Below are 23,333 nucleotides of genomic sequence, written 5' to 3'. Positions count from 1 at the left end.
TGAACCCTAATGCCAAATATAGTGATTTTCACCTGCAAATAGGGCAGCAACAGGAAGCTTGGAAGAGGGGTTAATATAGAGTTTGCATGGGATTACAGCCATGAAAGATATTTTTATGTCAGGAGTACTCGTGGCACTTTAGACTAACAAATTTATCTGAGCATACGCTTTTGTGGGCTACAGCCCACTTCATCGGATGCATGCAGTGGAAAATACAGTAGGAAGATACAGTCAAACCTCACAATAACGCGCCCCACCATAACGTGAAATCTCATATAAAGCGATCACAGGTTGGCTCCCCTTTAAGGCATTATACAGTACGGAACTGTACCAATGGTCCCCAACACCATCGCAGGGGAGAGAAATGGCAGCCCCACAGCTGCTGGGGACAGAACTCTGAGGGTGTGGGTGCCGGTGCTCTCTGTCCCCAGCAGGCGTGGGGCCGCAGCTTGTCTCCGGCTTCTCTGGGGTTGCGGGCACCAGTGCTCTCTGTCCCTGGCAGGTGGGGAGCTGCGGCTTCTCTTGAAGCGGGAGAGAAGCCGTGGCCCCGCGCCTGCCGGGGACAGAAAGCACCGGCGCCCGCAGCCCAGGAGTTCTCTGTTCCCGGCAGGCAGGGAGCCGCGACTCCTCTTGAAGCTGGAGAGAAGCCGCGGCCCCGCACCTGCTGGGGACAGAGAGCACCGGCGCCCACAACCCTGGAGTTCTCTGTCCCCAGCAGGCAGGGAGCCGCGGCTCCTCTCCCCTGCTGGGCACTAGGCGGCGCACATCAATGCACCATGCTGGGGACCACCGACAAACCCCGCTATACCATGACCCCACATTTAGCGCGATCAAAGTTTTTGGACCCCAAACATCGCATTATTGTGGGGTTTCACTGTAAAAAAAAAAAAAAATTCCCCTCTCACCCCTATGGGTGGTATGTGTCTTCCTCAACCTCGGGTCCTCTACCAGAGGCCTGGGAGTTTGAGGGTTCTGCTCAGTATCTTAGCTGTTCCTAGCACTGCACTTTTCTGGACAGAGAGCTCTGATGTTGTTCCTGGGATCTGTTGGAGCCACTCACCCAGCTTAGGAGTCACAGCCCCGAGTGCTCCTACCACCACTGGGACCACTTTGGCCTTCACTTTCACATCTCTTGTTCCTCTTTCAGTGCCTGGTACTTTTCTCCGTCTCTCATTTTATCTTCTTCGTTTGCTGTCATTGGCACTGCTATATCTACACCCCGCTGTCTTTGCTCCTTGTCTTACCACGATGTCTGTGATTGGCCAGTACCTGCCTGTCCGTCTGGATTGGAAGTCCCAGCTCTTAGCCCTGCTATTTCTACAACCTTCTGTGGAATCTCCCATCTGATCTTGGAGGGTCTGGCCATACGCTGTGCAGATGTTCCTGTACACAATGCTAGCCACTTGGTTGTGCGTTCAGTGTATGCTGTTCCTGCCTGCCATCTTACATCTGCCACTATGTGTTGGACTGTCTCTGGGCTCTCTGCACAGTTGCACCTTGGGTCTCTCTAGTGTGTAGCCCTGCTTCATGGATCTGGTGCTCAGTGCCTGTTCCTATGCTGCTATGATCCGTGCCTCATGCTGTCTTTTAGTCCAGCCCTTTCAGCCACTGGTGGATTTCCAATGTCAGCCACCTCAGCTATCTGTCGATGGTACATCCTGCAGGGTCTTGTCTTGCCATGGCACTTCTTCTCCTGGTCTTCCTCCATGTCTGCTGCTGCCTAGGCATTCTCTCAGCGTCATCTTTGGGGCCTCTTCCTGATGTACTCCTGGATGTTCCGCGGTTCATCAGGACAGTGCTTTGAGCTCACCAAGCCCCACCCGCTTCTTTCTGGCTGGTATACAGTCTTGGGTGTTGGACTTGGGGTGGAAACTCCGTGCATTGTGAGGAGCTTCCGGTTTTCACATCGGCAGCCTCCATGTCCTCCTTTGGCCAGCTCACTATACGGCCAGGGTATCTGTATGACTGGCAGGGCGTATCCGTGATGGTGTGATCTTGTTCTTCCCACTGAGCTGGTCTTCAGGACCTGTCTTATCCTTTGTGATACTGGATGTTGCTGTCTTCTTGCTCCTCATCGTGGTTTCATGTGACTGTGGGACGCCAAGGTACTTGTAGCTGATCTGTATGTCTGCCGTGTAGTTCCATCCCATCAGTCTTGACTACTTCCCTCTCTTCACTACATCGGCCACACTTCTCCAGTCCGAATACATCCCGATATCCTCACTGTAGATCCGCGTCAGGTGGATTAGCGAGTCGTGTCTCGTTCATTCTTAGCATACAGCTTGATGTCATCATGTAGAGGAGGTGGCTGATGGTAGTTCCACTCTGAACCTGTACCCGTACCCTATCCAGTCCTTGTGATTATTCTGGCTGAGGGGGTTTAGCCTATGAGCATTACAGCAGCGGGACAGTGCATCCCTTAGTCTTGCCACACTTGATGGCCGCTTGTGCGCTGCCTTGAGTTGACTCCCGTGTTCTAAAACCGAATGCCACCTGAGTTATTTAGGAAAAGAGCAAAGAAGTGAACAAAAACTAAATCAAAATAAAAATGAGTACTTAACAAAAAAAAAAAGAAAAATAAAAGACAAAACCACCAATAGAAGAAAGTTAAGTTATCCATATGCACCTAATGAAGATTGAATTCAAGTTAAAGGTGGCTAAATTAACTAGCCGAAAAAAAAGGAAGAGAGGAGAGAGAAAACTTTCATAGTGGTAATCACTGGTCTATTTTGCGCGTGACAAGGTTGTGAGGACAGATGTGAGGGGGCAATAAACACGGGGAAATCATTATATTCGGGTAATGACCATTCACTCCCAGATCTTTCTTTAGCTATAGCGGAACCACTTTGTCCCACTACCAAGTTTTTTCTCTCTCCTTCTGGTACTGCTCACCTAACTGATCACTCTCCTTGAGTGTGTCGGTACACTGATTGTTTCATGATCTCTGTGTATTATCTTCCTACTGTAATTTTCCACCTGCATGCATCTGATGAAGTGAGCTGTAGCTCACAAAAGCTTATGCTCAAATAAATTTGTTAGTCTCTAAGGTGCCACAAGTACTCCTGTTCTTTTTGCAGATACAGACTAACATGGCTGCTACTCTGAAACCTGTCATTTTTATGTCAGTCTTCCAATGAAGGATACATATGCAAAAAATAATTTCAATCATCATTTCTTAGGATAATGACTTTTTATACATGAGGATGTTTTAAATTAGATCAAAACATATACAGCACGAAACAAAATCACATGGACACTCTGTTGGAATTTGGCAACTCGCTAATAGAGCAAGATATGAGATCTAAAAGTACAGGGCTAGGTTATGGATTTTACAGCCAGAGGTGCACTGGAAAGGGTGAAGAATGGCCATGCTAAAGCAGAAGTCACTGAAAGATTGCTAGCTGGAAATATCTTCTGGGAGCCTGAGGGAATGCATGCTGCTGGCAGCTCTAGTGGCTAGTACAGGTGGAGAGCAAGGTCATTGCCCAACCTCACCACCTTTCTTATCTCATTTCATATGGTTGGTGTTGGCATTGGGACTCTTCAATGGATAGTATCTAACTCCTATATAGGGGTAATAGATGTTGATGGGGGAGACTCCTTGAGCCCTCTTTACTGATGTGTTAACATTAAAAATGGATTCATCCACAGACATTTTGGTAGAAGTGGCAGCAGAAGTTATTTTGCATAATTTGCTGAAGCTACCTTTTAAATCAAAGTGTCCTAAATGAAGTATTTCTACAGTTAGTCTTCTAGGCCCAGATTCACAAAGGGACTTAGATGTTACAACACGTGCATTTTTGGGCACCTAATCCCTTTCCCCACCCTACCCCATCCACAGTGGAATCTACAAAGCCTGGGTTAAGCTCGTAGGCTCCCTATACAATACAAGAGGAGAGAAAAATGCCTAAGAATGGGATCCACAAAAGCTAGCATGCTAAATGAGGAGCTGTTTAAGCTAGCCAATGGCAGATGTCAATGAGAGGGATGTGTCCTAAACCCTGCCCCGCTCAGGGATTGAGGTACACATGCCGGGGCTGGAGAAAGGTGTCTATTCTACAGCTGGGAACCCTTTCCTGGAGTCAGGCACTAAAGACATTTTTTGCAAAAGTAGCAATGATATAGGCTGAACTCCACAGAAAGCAGTTGTGCAGGGAGGGAGGAAGGAGGAGATGCCTGTTCCTTATAAGCTTTCATCCAGGATCCTGGAGACCCTGGTTCAATTCTCTCTTTGACAGAGGAGAAGGGATTTGAACAGGTGAGTGCCCTAACTATCAGACTAAAGAGTCACTCACTCTCTCTGGCTCAATGTATAAATAATTAAATATGCAAAGTGGAACAGCTTAAACAGGAGAGATAGGGAGACTCACATCACATAGGGAGATTCACATCAGTATATCCCATAGCCCAGTGGCACTCACCTGTGCCATCTTCTAATCTGGCAAGGAGGAGAATTGAATCTGTGAGTGCCCTAATCCATGCAAGTTCCCTAATTTCAGGTCTAAAGGAGGCTGCCTCCTTTCTCCACTCCCTCCCATTTTCTGTGGAGTTAGGCATGTTCTAAGCCTAACTACTGGATCAGGCCCCACACACAATATAGGTTAGGCAACACCTCTCTTCACCTGGTTTAAAGATCACATTGGGGCTTAAGCATAAGATAAGTGTCTGGCCACCTAGCTGAGTCAGCAGTGCACATGCCCAGAGGCAGAAATTTAGGCCTCTAACGGGACTTCTACAGTGGAAATTAGGTGCCTACCAAAAAGGAGTTTTATGGATTTCAGTGGCACCTAAATCTGGGGGCCTTAATGACCTTTTTACTTTATGTAGTAGAGTATAATCAGTACCAATTAAGTCTGTGCCCTGCAGAAGCTTTTACGCCTTTCAGGATGGATGCCACTGAATTCCAATGTATTCCTGACAAAAACATCAGGGAAAGTAGACTTTTAAATGACATGGACTATACTATAGTGAGTTATAGAAAGCTCATGCTATAGGTGCAAAATCAATTATGATTTTAAAAAAAGACAGGAAAAAAAACAGATCAGCATGAAAAAATGGACTGACATCATATCTACAGTTTAAATTACATTCTTGTTTTCCTTGATTCCTACAAGTCTAGCCACACTAGTCTTTGCACCAGACAGGTCTGTCTCAGTACAGGCTCAGCTGAGATCCCAGGATAGGATTCCCAGCTTAAATCTTATTTAATAAACTTATTTTCTTTTCCATGGCACTGTAATCAAATACCATTTTTAACATACTGAACTATATATATTACTCCATCCACTCATGTTTCAAGCTCATATGGATCATGCTAGAAGATTAACATCCAGGATATTTTGCATTGTGAACTGATGACAGTATCTCACAAGAAGAAATGATGACACCAACAGATTTGTGCAGAGTCAGTATAGACATACACAAATGGTCTGAGTTTAAAAAACAGCCTGTAATTATGCCATGACACAATTATGCCTTTATTTTTATACTAGCAGTTAACTCAGAGTATAAATGATTGTAGTTGGCCATCTAACTACCTAATTTGGAGACACAAAATCAGGTAGTCAAGACAGTTAACTGTCATTTATGTCCACAATTAATTGTGCACATAAAAATAAGGATGCATTTAATCATGGGCATAACAATTTGACAGTAAGTTTAGAGGTTTGATTGGGTCCATTTAGAAATTTTGCTCAATAAATTCAGACATTGATTATCTGTCAGCCATAAGTCTTCAAGATATGTAATTTTGCTGTATGATAGAGGAAGAGGCAACAGGTGTTGGTGTGGGCAAACCTGCTTATGTAAAGACATTTGGTGATCTAATTGATCAAATTATGTCTTTGTTATCACTGTACACTAAAGCAGATATCTTTTATATGTGTTTTACTAAGAGGAATCTATCACAATATGCAATAGGCAGATGCATCAGAACCACACAACTAATTGATATGTCATAGAAGGAGGGACAGCATGTACCCTAATTCCAAAATTGGTTAAACTTCCTAGGATTACTCAAAATTAAAGTAGACTGAGACCTTGCCATGATATCATCTGAAGAGATACTTACCATACTTAATAAGGAAGCTATATTTGTAATTTTTTTTTCTGATGAACAAGAGAAATCATCACAAAGTTCTATCACCTCTCAGTACAATGAATAAAGACAAAACATTAGCACTTCCAGGTTGGTTGTTTCTTCAAGACACACTAATTAAAGCCTTCTTCAAGAAACTTCCACGTGGATCTGAGACATCACTTCCATGCCCTAACAAGTTACATTACTGGGCACAATATCCAGAACATAATGTGATCTCCATGGAAGGCTCTTTACAGTTAAATCACAAAATTCACTAGTTTAGAAGTAGGCATAGTCCCTGTGGAGACAAAAAGCAAAGAGTATTAAGTGCAAAACGTATGTGATATGTCATGTGCAGTGTATGAATATGATGTTTCAAATCTAGTTTTTAAAACATAGAAAACCAGATACTTTGCCATGCACTTTCACATAAGACAGATTTGCTACCAGGCAATGATCTGGATATAAGTTCTTTTCTCTCTGCCAGATTTCTAGCATCAATTACAATATGCTGAAAGTGAAATGAATAGTTTATAGTTTGATTGCTCATAGATTATGCCTAGAACTAACCAATGTATCATTCTCAAAAGCATTAAACTCATCCACAAAACCATATTTTAAAATGGAAAAGAACTATTTAAAATTATAAGCAGGATACATTAACTATGATTATTTGTTAAAACTGGAATCATGTACTTTATTTTCTTTCTTTGTCATCATTAACAGTTTAAGCAGCCAACATTTTATTTAACAAAAATCATTTTTTAATAAAAGCACAAAACAATACTGAACAAATAGAAACACTGGAACTGCCACACTGGATCAAACCATTGGCTGTCATATCAAGTACTCGAATGGTAGCCAGCTTAACAGGAAGTGGAATAAAACTCTATAATACACTCAGGCAATTGTGGAATGTTGTATATAAGATGAACAGGGATGAGTAAAAGTGTTGACTAATGGTTTGATCAAGAATCTGGAGCTGGGAATCCTGCCTTATCTTTTCAATTTTGATATTCATTTGCTGTGTGACTTTGGGCATGTCACTTATCTAAGTTCTTTGTGTACGGTGTTTCTAGAACACCCATTACCATAGTTTCTGAGCACAAGGATGTTACTCCCTTTGCCTCAGTTTATCTTCATCTTTGAGAGTAAAGGCAAGAAGCTTGATCTAGATGTAGAAAGAGTGGCAGCCAATGAAAAGATTCCCATGGCAGTGAATTCCATAGATTAACTCTACTCAATGCAACTGTTTCCCTTTTAATAGTGCTACAAAGACTTTTTTACTTTAACTGAAAAAAACCTCCCAACACTAAGGGTTAAATCATTTTCCTCTGAAGTCAACAAAAATAGCTACATTGATTTCAATTACAGTTGTATTGAGCTCCAGTCATCTTGACAGAAAAAATGCTTTGTTTTGGAGTACTGAGTTAAAGAGTCTAATAATGATTCAACTCGCTCAACATACATGATATGTGAGTAGGGAATGCCAAATTAAGCTTGCCACTGTACAATTTTTGGATCGTTATTCAACCTCTAGACACAATGTCAGCTTCCCTTTTAAGACATTCAGTCATAGCCACAATACATTATGCATGTAAAGCTGTACATTGTCTTGGGCTCGAGATCCATAAAATATCATAAAAAGTGATTCCATGTGTTAACCTCAAATTTATGAATCATTCTGGTAGGAAAATGTTTGTTCACTACTTTAAATTATGGATAGTAGACTCTTAATATTTTTAGTTACCATGCATATTAAACATTAATTTGCTTTTCTGTCTTGTGAGAACAAGAATTATGAGCAGTATTATATAATGCTACTTTATAATAATTAGACAAGAGCATAAACAAATAAGATAAAGAGGCCAAGGCTGTAATAAAATGTTCAGCTGAAATATTTGCCATTAAAAAGAAAAACTTAATTTATCACCACTTTTAATTTTTAATGTTTTTGAATATATAGTTATCCTTTTCTGAACATTTCTAAACTTGATTAACTAAGAAAAAGTGTGTGTATATTTGTGAGGAGAAGGGAGTCTAAGACGGGAAGGAAGAAACTTGATGCCTTAACTCCACTAAAGATTTGAAAACTAATTTAGTTGGATTTGTTGAATAAAATATATTTAGGAATTCTTGTTCCCATATTTCACTGCATGTTTTACATATATTTCACTGGCAGCATTAGAAAGCTCAGATATTGCAGTTGCCTAACAACAGTTATTAGAAAGAGGCAAAATTCAAATACAAACATAGAATTTGTTCAGGCATGCAAGAGTCTCATTATTACTGGGCAGAACTTGCGAGAGGCTAGCAGACATCATTAGATCTGTCATTCTACATTTTTCATCATCTCATTTATATAAACTATTTATAGAAAGGTAAAAATTGTCTGAGAACTGAGATTGGTGAAGTTTTCTCCATTTCTGAATTGAAGCCTGGTTAGTGTCACAGTCACTCAGGGCTTGATCCTACAAAGAACTTAAATAGCTTGGTCCTGCAGATAGAAGAATGGAATAGTGCTGATCTAACTCCTGATCATATGAGCTACAAAAAAAATAAGCCACTGTGCTCAGTAACTTTGTGGATCTGCAGTTTAAAGAGGTATAACTGATAGCATTGACAGAACATTTGATTCAGTCTCTAGTTCTGGGGTTTCCCTTAACCTGTTTACACCCTGGTGCAGAATGTATTTAATAATAAATACAATCCCATGAAGGCAACTGGGTTATTATTTTCAAGGAAAATCAAAATTTACAGGTCACTGAAATGCCTTTAAATCCTTAAGTTACGGACTCCACTTCATCAAATGACATTTATGGGGGCAGGAGAGGGAACTCCCCACATTTTGACGTTCATATGCTTACTGTCTTATGGGTCAGGGTTTTGCTGTGTGTATTTCAGTGAAGCATGTCACAGCTTTGCCCATTCATCAGTCCTGTCAAATTCTATCTACTTAAGATACTTACATGGCCCCCATTAGTGTAATAGCTAAACACCTCACACTCTTTAACATATATCAGAGGGGTAGCCGTGTTAGTCTGGATCTGTACTAACCTCGTTATCTCTAGCTTGCTTGCTAGCATATATATACCTGCCCCTGGAAATTTCCACTACCTGCGTCTGACGAAGTGGGTATTCACCCACGAAAGCTCACACTCCAAAACGTCTGTTAGTCTATAAGGTGCCACAGGATTCTCTGCTGCTTTTACTCTTTAACATATTTATCCTTACAACACCCTTGTGAGCTATAAAGTGCTATTATTCCCCAGATGGAGAACTGAGGCACAGAGAGTAAGTGACTTGTCCAGTGCCACACATTGAGGGTGGAGCAGGGAATTTAATTCCTGTTTCCCAAGACCCAGGTTACCACTCCACTGACTCTCTCTTTAGGGGACTATTTTAGACCCACTGCCCAGCTCTGTGAGAGCTGGAATTATGGAGGCCATCTCGAGACTCAGCTCTGCCATTGTTGCTGGCCCTGCTGTTGCTTCTCTTCCCAAAGCCTCAGCTCTACTAAAAAATCCCAACTTCACACATACAGCATGAGGTACTCTACAACCTCCCCAGCCACCCACACATTCATCCTATAAACTCTAGGCTCTGAGGTCTTCTGACTGGAAACGAGGATGAGATGTTCTACTAGAATACACTCTTAGCTGCTATGATCTCTCCCACTTTCTGTTAAGTCTTCCAGTTCCCCAGAAGATTCAAGCATGCAGGAAAAACAGGGGACTTGACAGGTCAGCCATTTCCCAGTTACTGCTAAAGATTCTGAGTTTAGAACGCCACCCATGGCCCAGCATTCATAGAGTCATAGACTTCAAGGTCAGAAGGACCATTATGATTGTCTAGTCTGACCTCCTGCACAACGCAAGCCCAGAATCTCACCCACCCATTCCTGCAACAAACCCCTAACCTACGTCTGAGCCACTGAAGTCCTCAAATTAAGGTTTAAAGACTTCAAGGTGCAGAAATCCTCCAGCAAATGACCCCTGCCCCACATGGCAGAGGAAGGCAAAAAAAACTCAGTGCCTCTGCTAATCTGTCCTGGAGGAAAATTACTTCCTGACTCCAAATCAGATAAACCCTGAGCATGTGGGCAAGACTCACCAGCCAGACACCCAGGAAAGAAATCTCTGTAGAAACTCAGATCCCACTCCATCTAACATCCCCTCACAGGCCATGGAGCATAATTACCGCTAATAGTCAAAGATCAATTAATTGCCAAAATTAGGCTATCCCATCATACTATCCCCTCCATAAACCTATCAAGCTTAGTCTTGAAGCTAGACATGTCTTTTGCCCCCACTGCTTCCCTTGGAAGGCTGTTCCAGAACTTCACTCCTCTGATGGTTAGAAACCTTCATCTAACCAATTCATAAATTCAAACCAATGCATAAATAAAAACTCCAGTGGGCTGACTTCAGCTGCAATCTCTCTCCCCCCTTCTGAAAGCTAGAATAGTGTCAAGTGTTTGGAACCCTTATTAACAAAAAAAACTTTTAAGAACTACACATCGCACTGGGGATTGTGGAAAGAATCTTGAATTAATACTCTCATCCATTCAAATATCCTAGCCAAATGCAAGACAAAGATTATCTTACAGACTTGGTTGAGCTTCTTAGTGTATGGTCACCAGGCTGTTGTCATGGGACCCAACCACACTTTCAGGTGCTGACCTCCTTTCTAGCACCTCTCCTTGTGATGTGGGACTCCGCAGCCCAACTGCCTTAGGCCCTGAAACCAGTGCTGAACCCTCTCGAGCTTCCCCAGTCACTTATGCATATTCCCCCAGATTTCACTCCCATGGGTGCACTGGATTATAGTTTAACAATCTTCAAAATGGTGATTACGTCAAAGGAAAATCACAATTTCATAGCCTTGTGCTTGACTGATTAAATGAACCCTTTTTCTTTTTTTTAATTGATGCGTTCTGAAAGAAATTAAATGGCATAGGCAAAGATTTAGATCCTTTCTGGAATCAAGCCAAGTAGCCAACAGCCTACTAGTTAATAAAAGAGAAATCATCCTTGCAATTCAGTAGCTCACTAGTACTCTCTCATACTAAGCCAATGCTCCAGATAGGCTCAGGCCCATGAAAAGAAAACTATTTCTATTAAAGTGATTGTAATTGCCCCATTGAAAACAATTGCAGCAGGATCAGACCATATGTATAAAAAGAAATCTGCAAGCTCTGAAAATAGTCATATCTGTGACTCACATGCCATTGTGGATCATGGAAGAACACATTAGAAAAAGGCATGCAGATTTACCTCAGTAATTGTACTTTAAGCATCATCTTGCTGGTTTATGGACTCTCAGTTTATGCTAACAATGACTAATGTTGAAGCAAATGCTACACTGAGAGGCAAATTGTTTATAGTGTAACGAGAAACTGTTTAAACCCTGCTTCCTAGAATGTAGTATTGAAGCCCAAACCCTGACGGGATCAACTCTCCCCCCGCACACATCCCAGCCCGGAGAACAGCAACATGTTGTTTCCCCGCCTCAGCTGACTTGGGCAGTGCAGATCTTACCAGCAGCATTTAGTTTCAAGCCTCACAGGTACCTCATGCATTATTCATTTACTTTATATATAGCTCATGAAGTATGATGGCAATCAAGCAACAAAGAAAATATAAAAATCAAACAACCAAGGTTCAAATTCCAGGTCTCCAGTAACTTGCTTTATGAACTTGCCCACATCAATTGTTTTCTCTTAACATAGGGTAGATTGTTTTTGACACATTTATAAAAAGTGTTTGGAGAGTAAAGAGATAAAGGGGTCTATACATTTTCCCAAACACATCAGTTGCATTTTCATCTTTGTAACAACATAATAGTCATCTCCAGTGTTACAGGAATGCAGGAAATCATTTCTCAACATGAAATACTAGCTTTTCTAGGTAAGAAGGTGTGGTGTTTTACTGCTACAAGGAGCTAGAGCAATAAGATTGAATCCCTGTATCATTAGAAATGCCTCATATATTGAGTTAAGAATAAACATTTGTCAAATGTAATAGCTGATAATGAGGTTTGAAGTAGTCAGTGAAAATGGACACATTTTTGCACTGGTGCTTATAGATCATGCGAGGAAGTTCATAATGATATAGAAATAGCCTGTGAATTTGAATTAAAGGTGATAAGTATGTCAACGTATCAAAGTATTACACAACGTTAAATAGGCATTTTGCTAGAGCCAGAAGAAATGTGTCAGGCTTTGCTTAGATACAGCATGTCAGAATATTTTCTGTTTAGTCATATAGCTAAAACTATAAAGCCACTGAGGGGGTAGAAGATTACAAGAAGAGGCTAAGAGTTTGTAACTTTTATTTTTGAGCTTCTCATTTACACATAAATGACTGGTTAGCATGTTAATTAGGGTCATTAGTCATAATATATGGTAGGGATTGAGTACTCCAACAGCTACATTGATGTGTTTTGCCTCATGGTGCAATTATTTACTTTGCAAAACAATGGCATGCCGTCAGGGATTTACTTTTGTCTTTATTAGTGTTTGGTGCTTTGGCATGCATGAAGTACTCTCATCCAATTCTGTCATTGGGATTGCAGAAGTAAACTAATATTACATTAAGACAAGTTTCTACCCTCATGATTATAACTTTGCTGAACAGTAGCATGGTAAATACGCTTTCTATTGGCAGCTGGTGTAGTGCAATTGCTTTTATTGGCAGAATACTCAGACCTGTAATAGTGTAATGACGAGTGTCCTTATTATTCATTATAAATCAATGTGTATATTTAAGTAAGAAAACTATCACCACCACTATGGAGATGGTGGTTTTTTCTGGCAAGCAGTGAGATTACTTTCAGAACTGATACTGATAGTGGGTTTTGGTAGCTAGGGGATAAGTGCTGATGTTTCAGCTTTGTTAATTTTCACTTTACCTGCATTTAATAACTGTTTGGTTTCTAATTTGAACAGTTTGCTGATCTCTGTTGTTAAAATTTTTATGCAGAATATCCAAGATGCTGAATACAATTGTAAATGGATTATTTATCACAAGTCACGTTTTCAAGGGCAACATACTTTATCTTTTGACATGATTTCTCCTGCAGATATACATTATAGCAGATATACATTAAAGCAGTTAGAACAAAAACAGGTTTTTAGTGACTTTTTATTTTCAAATACAAAAAAAACTACAGATGAATGCATTAATTTAAGAATTATCAGTGATTAAGAGTAAGGGTCAACATTTCTTTCTCAAAGTGTGTAATAAGAATGACCAAACCAGAAGGCACTTCTCTCCTCACATGCTCCCATTAGTCCTACATCATTGCACTGAAGGTCATATTACAGAAAAATATTTATACTTGTCTGGCTTGGAGGCAATTTCAGAAATATCCTTTTGCCTTATTATCCAAAACTGGAAGCTATGTTGTACAGAAATGTGAAGGTTGTTCTTTGGCTGTTTGGCTTTCCATCAACCATATTTTATAGTATCGTGAAGGAATATCTGGGAGACTTTCCTCCAAAATGCAGCCAAAGTGTTTCTGGTTGATACCAAAAGTGGGAGTTCAAAGTTGTATTTCCTAAAGTATAAAGTATGCGGGGAGCATTAGGCTGTAGAGTGACATACCAGCAAGAGTGGAGAGTACAACAAAGGCAAAACAAATACTATCTCTATTTAAAGCACATGCTTTTCTGCAAGGAGTTTCTTTTTCTGGCTTACTTACAGGGTATGTCTTCATTGCAGCATTAACTTGAGTAATCAGCGCCTGGGTGTGAGCATCTGGGTTGGCTTATCCCAGGTGTGAGCAGCCACAATGCAAAGCCATACTCCAGTGTTTTCACTCAGCTGCATACACTCTGGTGCTGCACTCACTTGTGTGCATCACTAGGACTTGTAGGGGAAGTATCCCATCGTTATTTGTATTAGTCAGCTGAGACACTCTATGATTCTTTCCCAGTGAATTGTGGGACAATTCTTCTGTCATTCTGGTCACGTGCAGGGAATTGTGGGAAGGCATTGGAAGACCATCAGCACTCAAGTGGCTTAGCCTTTGTCCACATTTCAAAATGAGTGGGCTACCAATCCAAGTGTGAGCAGCAGTCTAGCTTTAGCTTCTACCCCCAAATGGGGCATCTAGCTCAGGTGTAAAGCCCCATTACACATAGGGGAAGGGTTGTTATCTGTGGATGTGAGCCAGGTTAGTGACAACACTCGAGTCAGAGCCCAAGTTAACTCTGTAGTGAAGACAACCCATCATATTTAAGATCAAAATTTTCCTCAGCTTGGCCTAAAGGCAAGAGTCACATCCAAACACTTGCTGGCTTGCTTCAGCCAAGAGAAATATTAATAGTATTAATTTAGTCTAGGAAGGTTTGCAATCTGATGACGTTAATAAAGCAGTCATCTACTTAGGGTCTCCCTCTTGTATGGTTGGGACTTAGTCTGGGAGTCATCTGGCTCTATTGCTTCCTTGAAGTAGGGAGGGAAGGGATGGGGGGAGGAAGAGCACTTCCTCAAAAAATCTTGAGCTATTTCCCTTTCCTATTTGTTTATTTCTTTTAATTATCCCATGTGGGATTCTCCCTTTCCACCCTGCAGGCTGAACAGCTTCTCTAGGACAGAATAGGTCCTTTATCTGATTCTCTATGGGTAGGGCCCTACCAAATTATGGCTGTGAAAAAAGCATCACGGACCATGAAATCTGTATAGTATAGGGTAAAAGTACACAAAAGACCAGTTTCCAAGGGGAGTGAAAGAACCCCCAGTTTGAGAAATGCTGGACTCCCCCATGAAATCTGGTCTTGTGTACTTTTTATCCTATACTATACAGATTTCATGGGGGCGACTTCTGCAGTGCAGAAGTATGGGTGGCAATACTATACTATGATATCCTTCCTTCTGTGCTACTGCTGGTGGCAGTGCTGCCTTCAGAGTTAGGCTTCCAGCCAGCAGCCGCCGCTCTCCAGCCACCCAGCTCTGAAGGCAGCACCGCCAGCAGCAGCAGTGGAGAAGTAAGGGTGGCAATACCACAACCCCCCTACAATAACCTTGTGACCCTCCCACAGGCCCATTTTGGGTCAGGACACCTACAGAACTCCTAAGCTGGATGCATTTCATCACAAATGTCTGAGAAGAATACTGAAAATAACATACAGAGATAGGAAGATGAATGAAGAAGTCAGAAAAATTACTGGACAAGGCACCCTCTCACAAATAATCTACAAAAGAAGACATCAGTAGCCGGGATATGAACTGAGAATGGAAAAAAAAATGCTTACCAAATACCGCCTTTGAATGGAAGCCAGAAAACACAAGAAGAAAAAGAGGAAGACTGCGAATAACATGGAAACAAACAGTTCTGAACAACATGAAGCACCTCAACATGAAATGGGAACATTTGGAGAGAAGGGCAGTTGACAGGCAAGGATGGCAAAGCCCAATGTGCAGCAAAGCATGGGACCAACTAAGGTTTAAGGTCTAAAAATGTTTACAGTCACAACACCATGAAATTTCAGATTTAAATAACTGAAATCTTGAAATTTATGAATTTCAAAATCCTATGACCATGAAATTGACCAAAATGGACAATGAATTTGGTAGGGACCTACCTATGGAGCTTAGTGTGGGTTCTGTGCAACCTATCACATGTATAGAACATTCTTCATCTAAAGTCCCAACTAACAGATCTATTAACAATTTAGCTGCTTTCACCTTATATATTGTGGCTACTGTTTATCACTAGAATAATTATATCTTAGGGCAGCACCATCAGGCATAAATGCACATAGTTTTAATAATTCCTTTGATGGTTATATAGTACAATTAACATTAAACAGCCCTACTGTTCCTTTTAGGAGTATAAGAGAGTACATAAGCCTTGCTCCTATAAGGCACCCTCAATTCCCGTTGACAGCCGTAGGTGTTGAAGTTGCTAAACACATCATAAGATTGGGCCCAAACAGAAAAGTGTATGAGCATAATGATCCTATGAACAGAAGGCAGAATGAGGAAGTCAGCAATTTTCACAAATATTAGGGAAGATATTTATAAATGTATTAGCAGTTGCAAACCTAAAGACTGATAAGTGTCCAGTTTACAACTCACCTAGGGTCAAAATCAAAGGCTACTGACATCAATGGGTAGTGTGTGCTGTTGGCTGAACAGACTTTCAATTTACTTCCAACATCTCAGCTGACACTTTGGCAATGCCCAGTCTTACATATTGGGCAGGGAAATTAGTTTCTCATATTTCTATCTGCTGTAACAGGTTTTGACTGATTGTGTAACAGGGTATTGTATACTGTCTTTAGGACACACTGACGATAGTAGGGGCTGGTCTCCACTACAGGGAGATCGGTGCTGCTGCAATCGATGCAGTAGGGATCAATTTAGCAGGTCTAGTGAAGACCCACTAAATCAATGGCAGAGCTCTCTCCGGTAAAGCCCGGTATTCCAGCTCTCCAAGAGTAGCAAGGGAAGTTGATCAGAGAGCGTCTCCCGTTAACTCAGCGCCATGAAGACACCGGGGTAAGTCAACCTAAGCTACAGTCGATTGAGCTACGTTATTCACATAGCTGGAGTAGTGTAACTTAGGTCGACTTACCCCCGTATAGAAGGCAAGCCCTAGATCTGTTAGTTTCCACATACATATTCATTTAAAATAGAAAAAAGCTCAAAGCAAAACCTTGGATCAGAACTTTGATGTTGAAAATCCAAATCCAAACTTTCCCTACATTTGGGAACATTTACATTTGGTGTCTATATTCAGCCCATTTTTAAGATATAGATGAGCTATGGAACTCTCATCTAAACCTGATTTAGATAATTTTTAAGCACACTGTAACACTAGGTGTGGTGGCGTGTGCCTGTAGTCCGAGCTACTTGGGACACTGAAACTAGTGGATTGCTTGAGCTCAGGGGTTCTGGGCTGTGGTTCGCTTTGCTGATCGGGTGTCCAGTGCCAGTGACAGTCTGGCCAGCGAGTGGCTGAAGGACTGGCTAGAACAACACAAAAATATGTTGTGATCTGTTCTCTCTCTGTCAGGGCTGATGGACCAATCAATGAAGGTGACCTCTGCAACTTGCAGAAGATTTAATTATAGCTCTTTCCTTGAAACTTGTGGCACTATTCATCTGCAGACTTTTTGTGTATTTTGACATTAAAATCAACAATATGCCAGTATTTCCTATAGATTTCAATTTTTCCTTCAGTAAGAGAAATCAGAAACACAAGGATGCATATTACCATTATGCATTGGGTTAAATCTTGCTGTACTAACTGTTGCCTTTCATTTGGGATGAATGTAAAGATGACAAACAGACAGAGCCTGGACAAATATGGAGTGTGGCCCTGAGAAAAAGCCTAGAGCTTCTGGGTCTGGTGCTGACTAAAGAGGCTTAGGGCTGTAAGCAAAGAAAATATTTCCTGTATGGTTCCTCCTGTGTTCAGGGTAAACAGGCTTGGCACATTTTTTGTAAATAAACAAGATTGCATCAAAGAAAACACCTGACTATCATTAATTTCTCCTCCTAACTGGAGCAGCCCTCAACCCCAAATTTAGCTAACTACTCATTTTGAAAGGGATAATAATTTAATATAGGTCACATACAATGTAAACATACAATCCCATCAATAGTGAACAAAAATTAAATGTGTTGTATTTAAAAAAAAATAAAGCAAACTTTCCTATAGTTGTACATTGTCCCTACTTACTTATCAGTAATACATACCCTGGAATTTCTTGTTACAAGTTGGGGGAAAAAAATGAAGTATTTTACACTTGAGTGCCTCACATGCTCCTGGGCACTGAAAAAAGTACTTATGATAGAATACAAAACTTGATCCTGCAGTCTTCTCACATGGCAAAACTCCTATTAAAGTGAACCAGAGTTTTTCCTGTATAAGTATAGCAAGATCTGGACCATGATTTCTACATGACATTTTATAGTGTGCGGCTAAATATATCTACTGCATTTACTGTTAAAATAGTTTATAGCTGAAGAATAAAAACACACACAAATACCTCACCTTTAAAATCATTCCAGTTTGGTATTTGCAATTTAGATAACATTACTGAACTAGTGCAAAGTAATTAATGTTCTCATATTTTAAGAGGTTTTTGTTGTTGTTGTTGTTTTCCCCAATTTAACTGGCCACTCCTTACAACAGGTTTAGTTGGAGGCTGACTGATTTTGACTTTACATTTCTATTATTTTGGGGGCTTTCCATCCTCCCCATTTACAACTAATTGTGAAAACCTTACCCGCTCAGAACTCTCAATGAATTCACTAGGAGTTACATGTGTAGAGGGGTTGCAGGACTGGCTGCTTTGTCATTTGAACTCCTTAATTTAAAGTGGGGTCCTGTAAAGAGTGCTAAACATGAATAATATTTATAAAACATCTCATTTAAAAAGTGAAATAATCTTCCTGACTATAAGGCATCCCTTTTGTTTGACTAACTAAATGGAATTGGGAATATGAAAAATCACCTAAGTTAGGTTTCAATTTTAGGAAAAACTGGAGGTCAAAGGGAGATCTAGACAAAAGTCCACATTTTTATTATATTTAATTAAAAGGAAATAGTTTTCAAAAACTTATCACTAAAGAAGTAATGGTGAAGTTCTGCACTGGCATGGGGAGTTCTTCAGTTGGGACCTTATCCTGGAACTCTTCTATAAGTTTAAGTGAGTTCTGACCGCAAGAGGAGTGCAGTAATGGATCTCAGTGAGACAGAATTAGGCAAGGCCTGAGTGTATCAGTTTTCCTTCCCTCCAATCCCTCTGGAAAAAGCAAACATTCTCCCATGTAGCCTGTAACTAGCTTATATAAAACATTATACCATCACCATCCTTTTGTTTATATATTTTTATGTTTTACCTTATAGATCTTTGGGTCTCCCGCTGTGCCTTGTTCTTTGATCCTTGAATGTATAGTCTTTCAGGACTGATCTTACCCTATAGAAACCAATGATAAAACTTCCATTAACTTTAATGGAAGAGAATGAGGACTTTAAATTCTAAATTCTTCGGGACAGGGACCATGTCACTAAGCCAAATCCTCGAATGTGCTAAACATATGAAACTCCAATTGGAACCCTGAGAGTTATAGGGCTCAGGACCTCTTGAGGATTCAGTCAGTTACTTGTATATTCTTCAATGCAAAACACACCATCTGTGCATAATAAATAATACTAATGAATCCCAAGTCCAAAGAAAAGTTTAATTTGTTGATCACTTTCATTCACAAGCAAAAGACTTGTATAGTATATCAATAATTAAGCATACAATATTTGTTTCAGTGCTGTTATTGTTATGTCAACTGCAGCAGTTCTTCTTTAATGCTACCCACTATGGGTTATCTAAGTAATAACTTAAAATTATAAATAAAAGCCTCACTGCTCAAGAAGAAGAAAGAAAAAAGGACAAAGTTAGAATTTATTTCCCCTTTATATTTCATATATCAGACTTCTGTGATCAGAGGAACATACATTGGTCTGGAATACATGAAAAAAGGAAATGGAGGGGTAATCATTAATATATCATCTCTGGCAGGTAAGAAAATCTTATATCTAAATCCTTGCTGGTACTTTTTAAAATAAATTAATCCATATATATTCCTTATTCTTTTCTTTCTTTTTTCATGATCTTTTTGTTGTTTGTTCACACTTGTATAACATTTACTTATCTTGCAGTGACCTCCAAAATGAATAGAGAAGGGCTACTGTTTTTCCCAGCCAATTGGGCTATGTAATTTCCTGCACTATTAGTCTCAGATCCCACAATGATGAGTATGGTATAAATATCTAATTTTTTAATCTTCCCTTCAAGGTTACCAAATATTTGTAGATTAAGTGAACATCAGCTAAGCTTAATTCATTATACTTCACTAATATTTTATCTTGCAAAGCCAAAAACTGTATTTGAAGTATATTATGTGTTTGAAACGATAGTCTTCAATATTTATAGACCTAAAGAGGAAACATTTATATTCTGAGTTTATTCTGCAAACTGTTTAATTTTTGTAGTATATATAGATCAACAGGAATTAAATTTAGAGGGCAGGGAAATACCAGAAAATCCTCTATAATGGGCCAAAAATCCATGAGAGAGAGGGAAGCTGAGCAAAAGAAGCTGTCTTTCTCCTTCCTCTACCCCTTTGGAAGACCCATTAGGTTGTACTAGCTCTGTTGATACTAAAAAGAGTGGCTCGATGAGAATACTTGCAGGAATTAATAGCGACCCTGTCAGCACTGATTCCAGCCTGGTCCCACTTCATACTTTCAAACCATGTGCTGAGGATTTGAGAGTAAGAAAATAATCTTGTCTTTTATATATAGATTGTAAACTATTTTGGACCGGGACTGTCTTTTTGTTGCGATTGTACAGCATCTTGTACAATGGGATCCTGGTCCATAACTAGGGGTCCTAGGAGCTACTGCAACACAAATAATTAAATGAGGAGGCTCTGAGTATAGAGCAGAGTAGGAGGAGGCACTGAGTGAGTATAGGGAGTAGTGTGATTGGATACCCCGAGTTCCCCTGCATATCAGGACACCTGCCAGCTGAGAAACCCAAGTCACCCCAATTATACTATGCATTGGAGCTATGTGAGTTTAAACTAATAGTTTTACATACATACACACACCACAGCCTCACATGAGTTTTTCCATTACATGTCTTCATGTAGCCCTAATTCAGCATTGATAATACAGCCTGATCCAATGCCTATTGAAGTCAATGAGATTTTTTCCATCAACCGCAACAAATGTTGGATCAGGCCCAAAATATCAACTGCTTATGTAAGACAAGGAACCATCAGCCCTAGTGAAAGATTAAACAGTTTCACACAGTATATAAACATACAAAAAGAGAGCAAAGGTAGAGTACTGCACTGTGAGGCCTGAGTCTGCAGTACTGATATGAGTCTTGCCTCCAGGCTTGCGGGATCTGAACGTTTCCTAGTGCATTACAACATGATTTGATTTTTAAGATCTAGTAACCAAGCCCTCTCAGATTTTAATAAGCTTTTACAAATGTCTGTTTAATTAATCAATTAAAGATTTATTTATTTACTTTTACATTTTTTAAAATGTGATCATTCTGCTCTAATGGTTATGACTATCTCTTTAAAAAACAAAGTGTACTTTGCTTTCTTTATTTTTTTACATAGCATAAGTTTAGCAATTGTTTCCAACGTCATCAGAAAAAGCAGATTATAAAAGTTGACACAGGCTTTTTTACTTCCTATTTGTATATTGTGATTATACTTTCTTTTTTAAGACTCTAATCCTGCAGTGACTGCACACATAAAACTCCCCATTAAGTAGTTTAACACTCACTAGAGTGAGTTTCTTTTTTTCCCCCAGTTTTTTCAGCAGACTTAGCTTCTGTTGACCATTAACAAACCCATTTCTCTATTACTTTTGTTTTTCTTTTCAATTCTCTGTAAGTATGTCTTCACCCAACAGGCTCCACACCTAGCAAACATCTTTGTCTCGCATTGTGTGCAATAAGAATAGTCATTTAATGCTTATTTAACACTGCATGTTCAAAATCCTGTACACACACTAATTAGGCTTCAGTTCTGTTGGAATTTTGTCACTGATTTTAATTAGAGAAGGTTCAAATCCTAGAGCTCAGTCCTGCAAGGTGAAGTCAATGTAAAGAATGTACATTCTTTACAGTAAGTGCTTTGCTGAATTGGGGCCAGATCTTTACAGGATCAAGGCCTTGTTCCTTACCACCCCTCTGTGAGGTGGGTTGAGTTAGGAAATAGAGGCAGCAAAAGACTCATTTGCCTAAGGCTACACAGCAAGTTTTTGGCACAAGAGGGATTAGAACTGAAAAGTACCTGACTACTAACCCTCTGCTTATCCCTGAGCATGCTGCCTCTCAAGGCTATAAAGCATCTGATAACTTTCAAAGGAGTTATGCAGTCATATAAAAAGAGGAAGTTATACCACTAAGCCTCTGAGACAATGGGAGTTTTGTGTGTGTAGTTGCAGAACTGGCCCCATAGAAGAGAGCTTGCCACAGGTTTCTAAATGAATTCATTATCATAAATATCACTTGACATTTAAGGAGAGTAAAACAGGTTAATGCCTCTTGTAGGATACCGTTAGAGTATAGTTTTGAGGGTTGTGATTTCTGTATAAATTGGTTTTATACCTACCTAGAAAAAATTGATACAATGTTATGTGTAACTACTAAGGTTGACAACAAAAACTGAAAAGGATGGTTGGGCTGGGTGGGTTTCTGTTGTTGGCTGGGGTTTTGTTGTTTGGTAATGTTGGCAGATTTTATGCTGTCATGAAGCTATGGTATACACTAGGCCTTTTGAGCCATCTGGATTCTGAAAGGAAAAAGCAAAATATATTTATAGAGGACTTAAAAGTGGGTACAATAGTTAGTGTAAGAACATACTGACTTGTTAGAGTCCTAGAATATTACATTAGAAGGGACCACCAGATCATCCAGTCTGACTTCCTGTATATCACAAGCCACCAACAGCACCCACACACTAAACCCAACAACTAAAATGAGGCCAATGTATTACAACATACAGGAGACTAGACTATTATGTGCCACAGGCAATGAATAAGAGAGATCAAGGTGCTCCCCTGCCCGAGACTCTTGCAATAGCAGGGAAACGATTTAGTGAGGTATATGCAGATGATCCCTGCAAGTGACCTACACTCCAGGGTGCAGGATCCATAAGTTGCCAATGTGCTGCTTTTTCCATAGGATGTTTCTCCAGAAGACAATGCACTGGGTATTTCAGAAAGCACACCAATTTAGGTCCTGATCCTGCAAACATTTACACATGCTGAACTTTGCTATCATAAAGTGATTTCAATGGAAGGCTCATCGAAGTAAAGTTAAACATGTATGTGTGTGGTTACAGGACTGGGATTTTAGGGTCAATACCTTAAAAAGAACTGTGATGCTCTCACACAAGAAAGGAAAAAAAAAAGATTGTGCTGATCAGAAGTCAGGGTAGGAACTCTGGGAAACACAAGCTAACAAGAATGGGTTAGGGACTTTGATTTTGCTGCTTGTAAAATGTTCTGGAAGGAATGCAGCAAAGGACTTCTGCAAAGCTGGTGTCTATTTGGGGTAAACAGGAACCCCTACAATAAAGTCTTCACAGGGAGAGTGAACTGAGTTCAAACCAGAGCCTCTGGTGAACCCCATCTCTGTCTCATATCATTCAGCCCATAGCACAGCTACAAATCCATCAACTCTTTAATTTGTTTCCTTTGTTGGACCTCT

General features: G+C 40.1%; 1 protein-coding gene across 1 annotated transcript in view; it reads left to right on the top strand.

The window, feature by feature from the left end:
• The window catches only part of HPGD (15-hydroxyprostaglandin dehydrogenase), a 39,406-nt gene that overhangs the window by 5,772 nt on the left and 10,301 nt on the right, over positions 1 to 23,333 (top strand). Inside the window, exon 4 of the mRNA XM_032780175.2 lies at positions 19,526 to 19,613. Coding sequence (XP_032636066.1) covers positions 19,526 to 19,613 — 88 coding nt within the window. The remainder of the gene's footprint in view (positions 1 to 19,525; positions 19,614 to 23,333) is intronic.

The sequence above is a fragment of the Chelonoidis abingdonii genome, chromosome 5 (genome assembly GCF_003597395.2).
Source record: "Chelonoidis abingdonii isolate Lonesome George chromosome 5, CheloAbing_2.0, whole genome shotgun sequence".
NCBI lineage: Eukaryota > Metazoa > Chordata > Testudines > Testudinidae > Chelonoidis > Chelonoidis abingdonii.
Note: the sequence above shows the minus strand (reverse complement) of the source record. Positions and strands in the feature narration are given on the sequence as shown.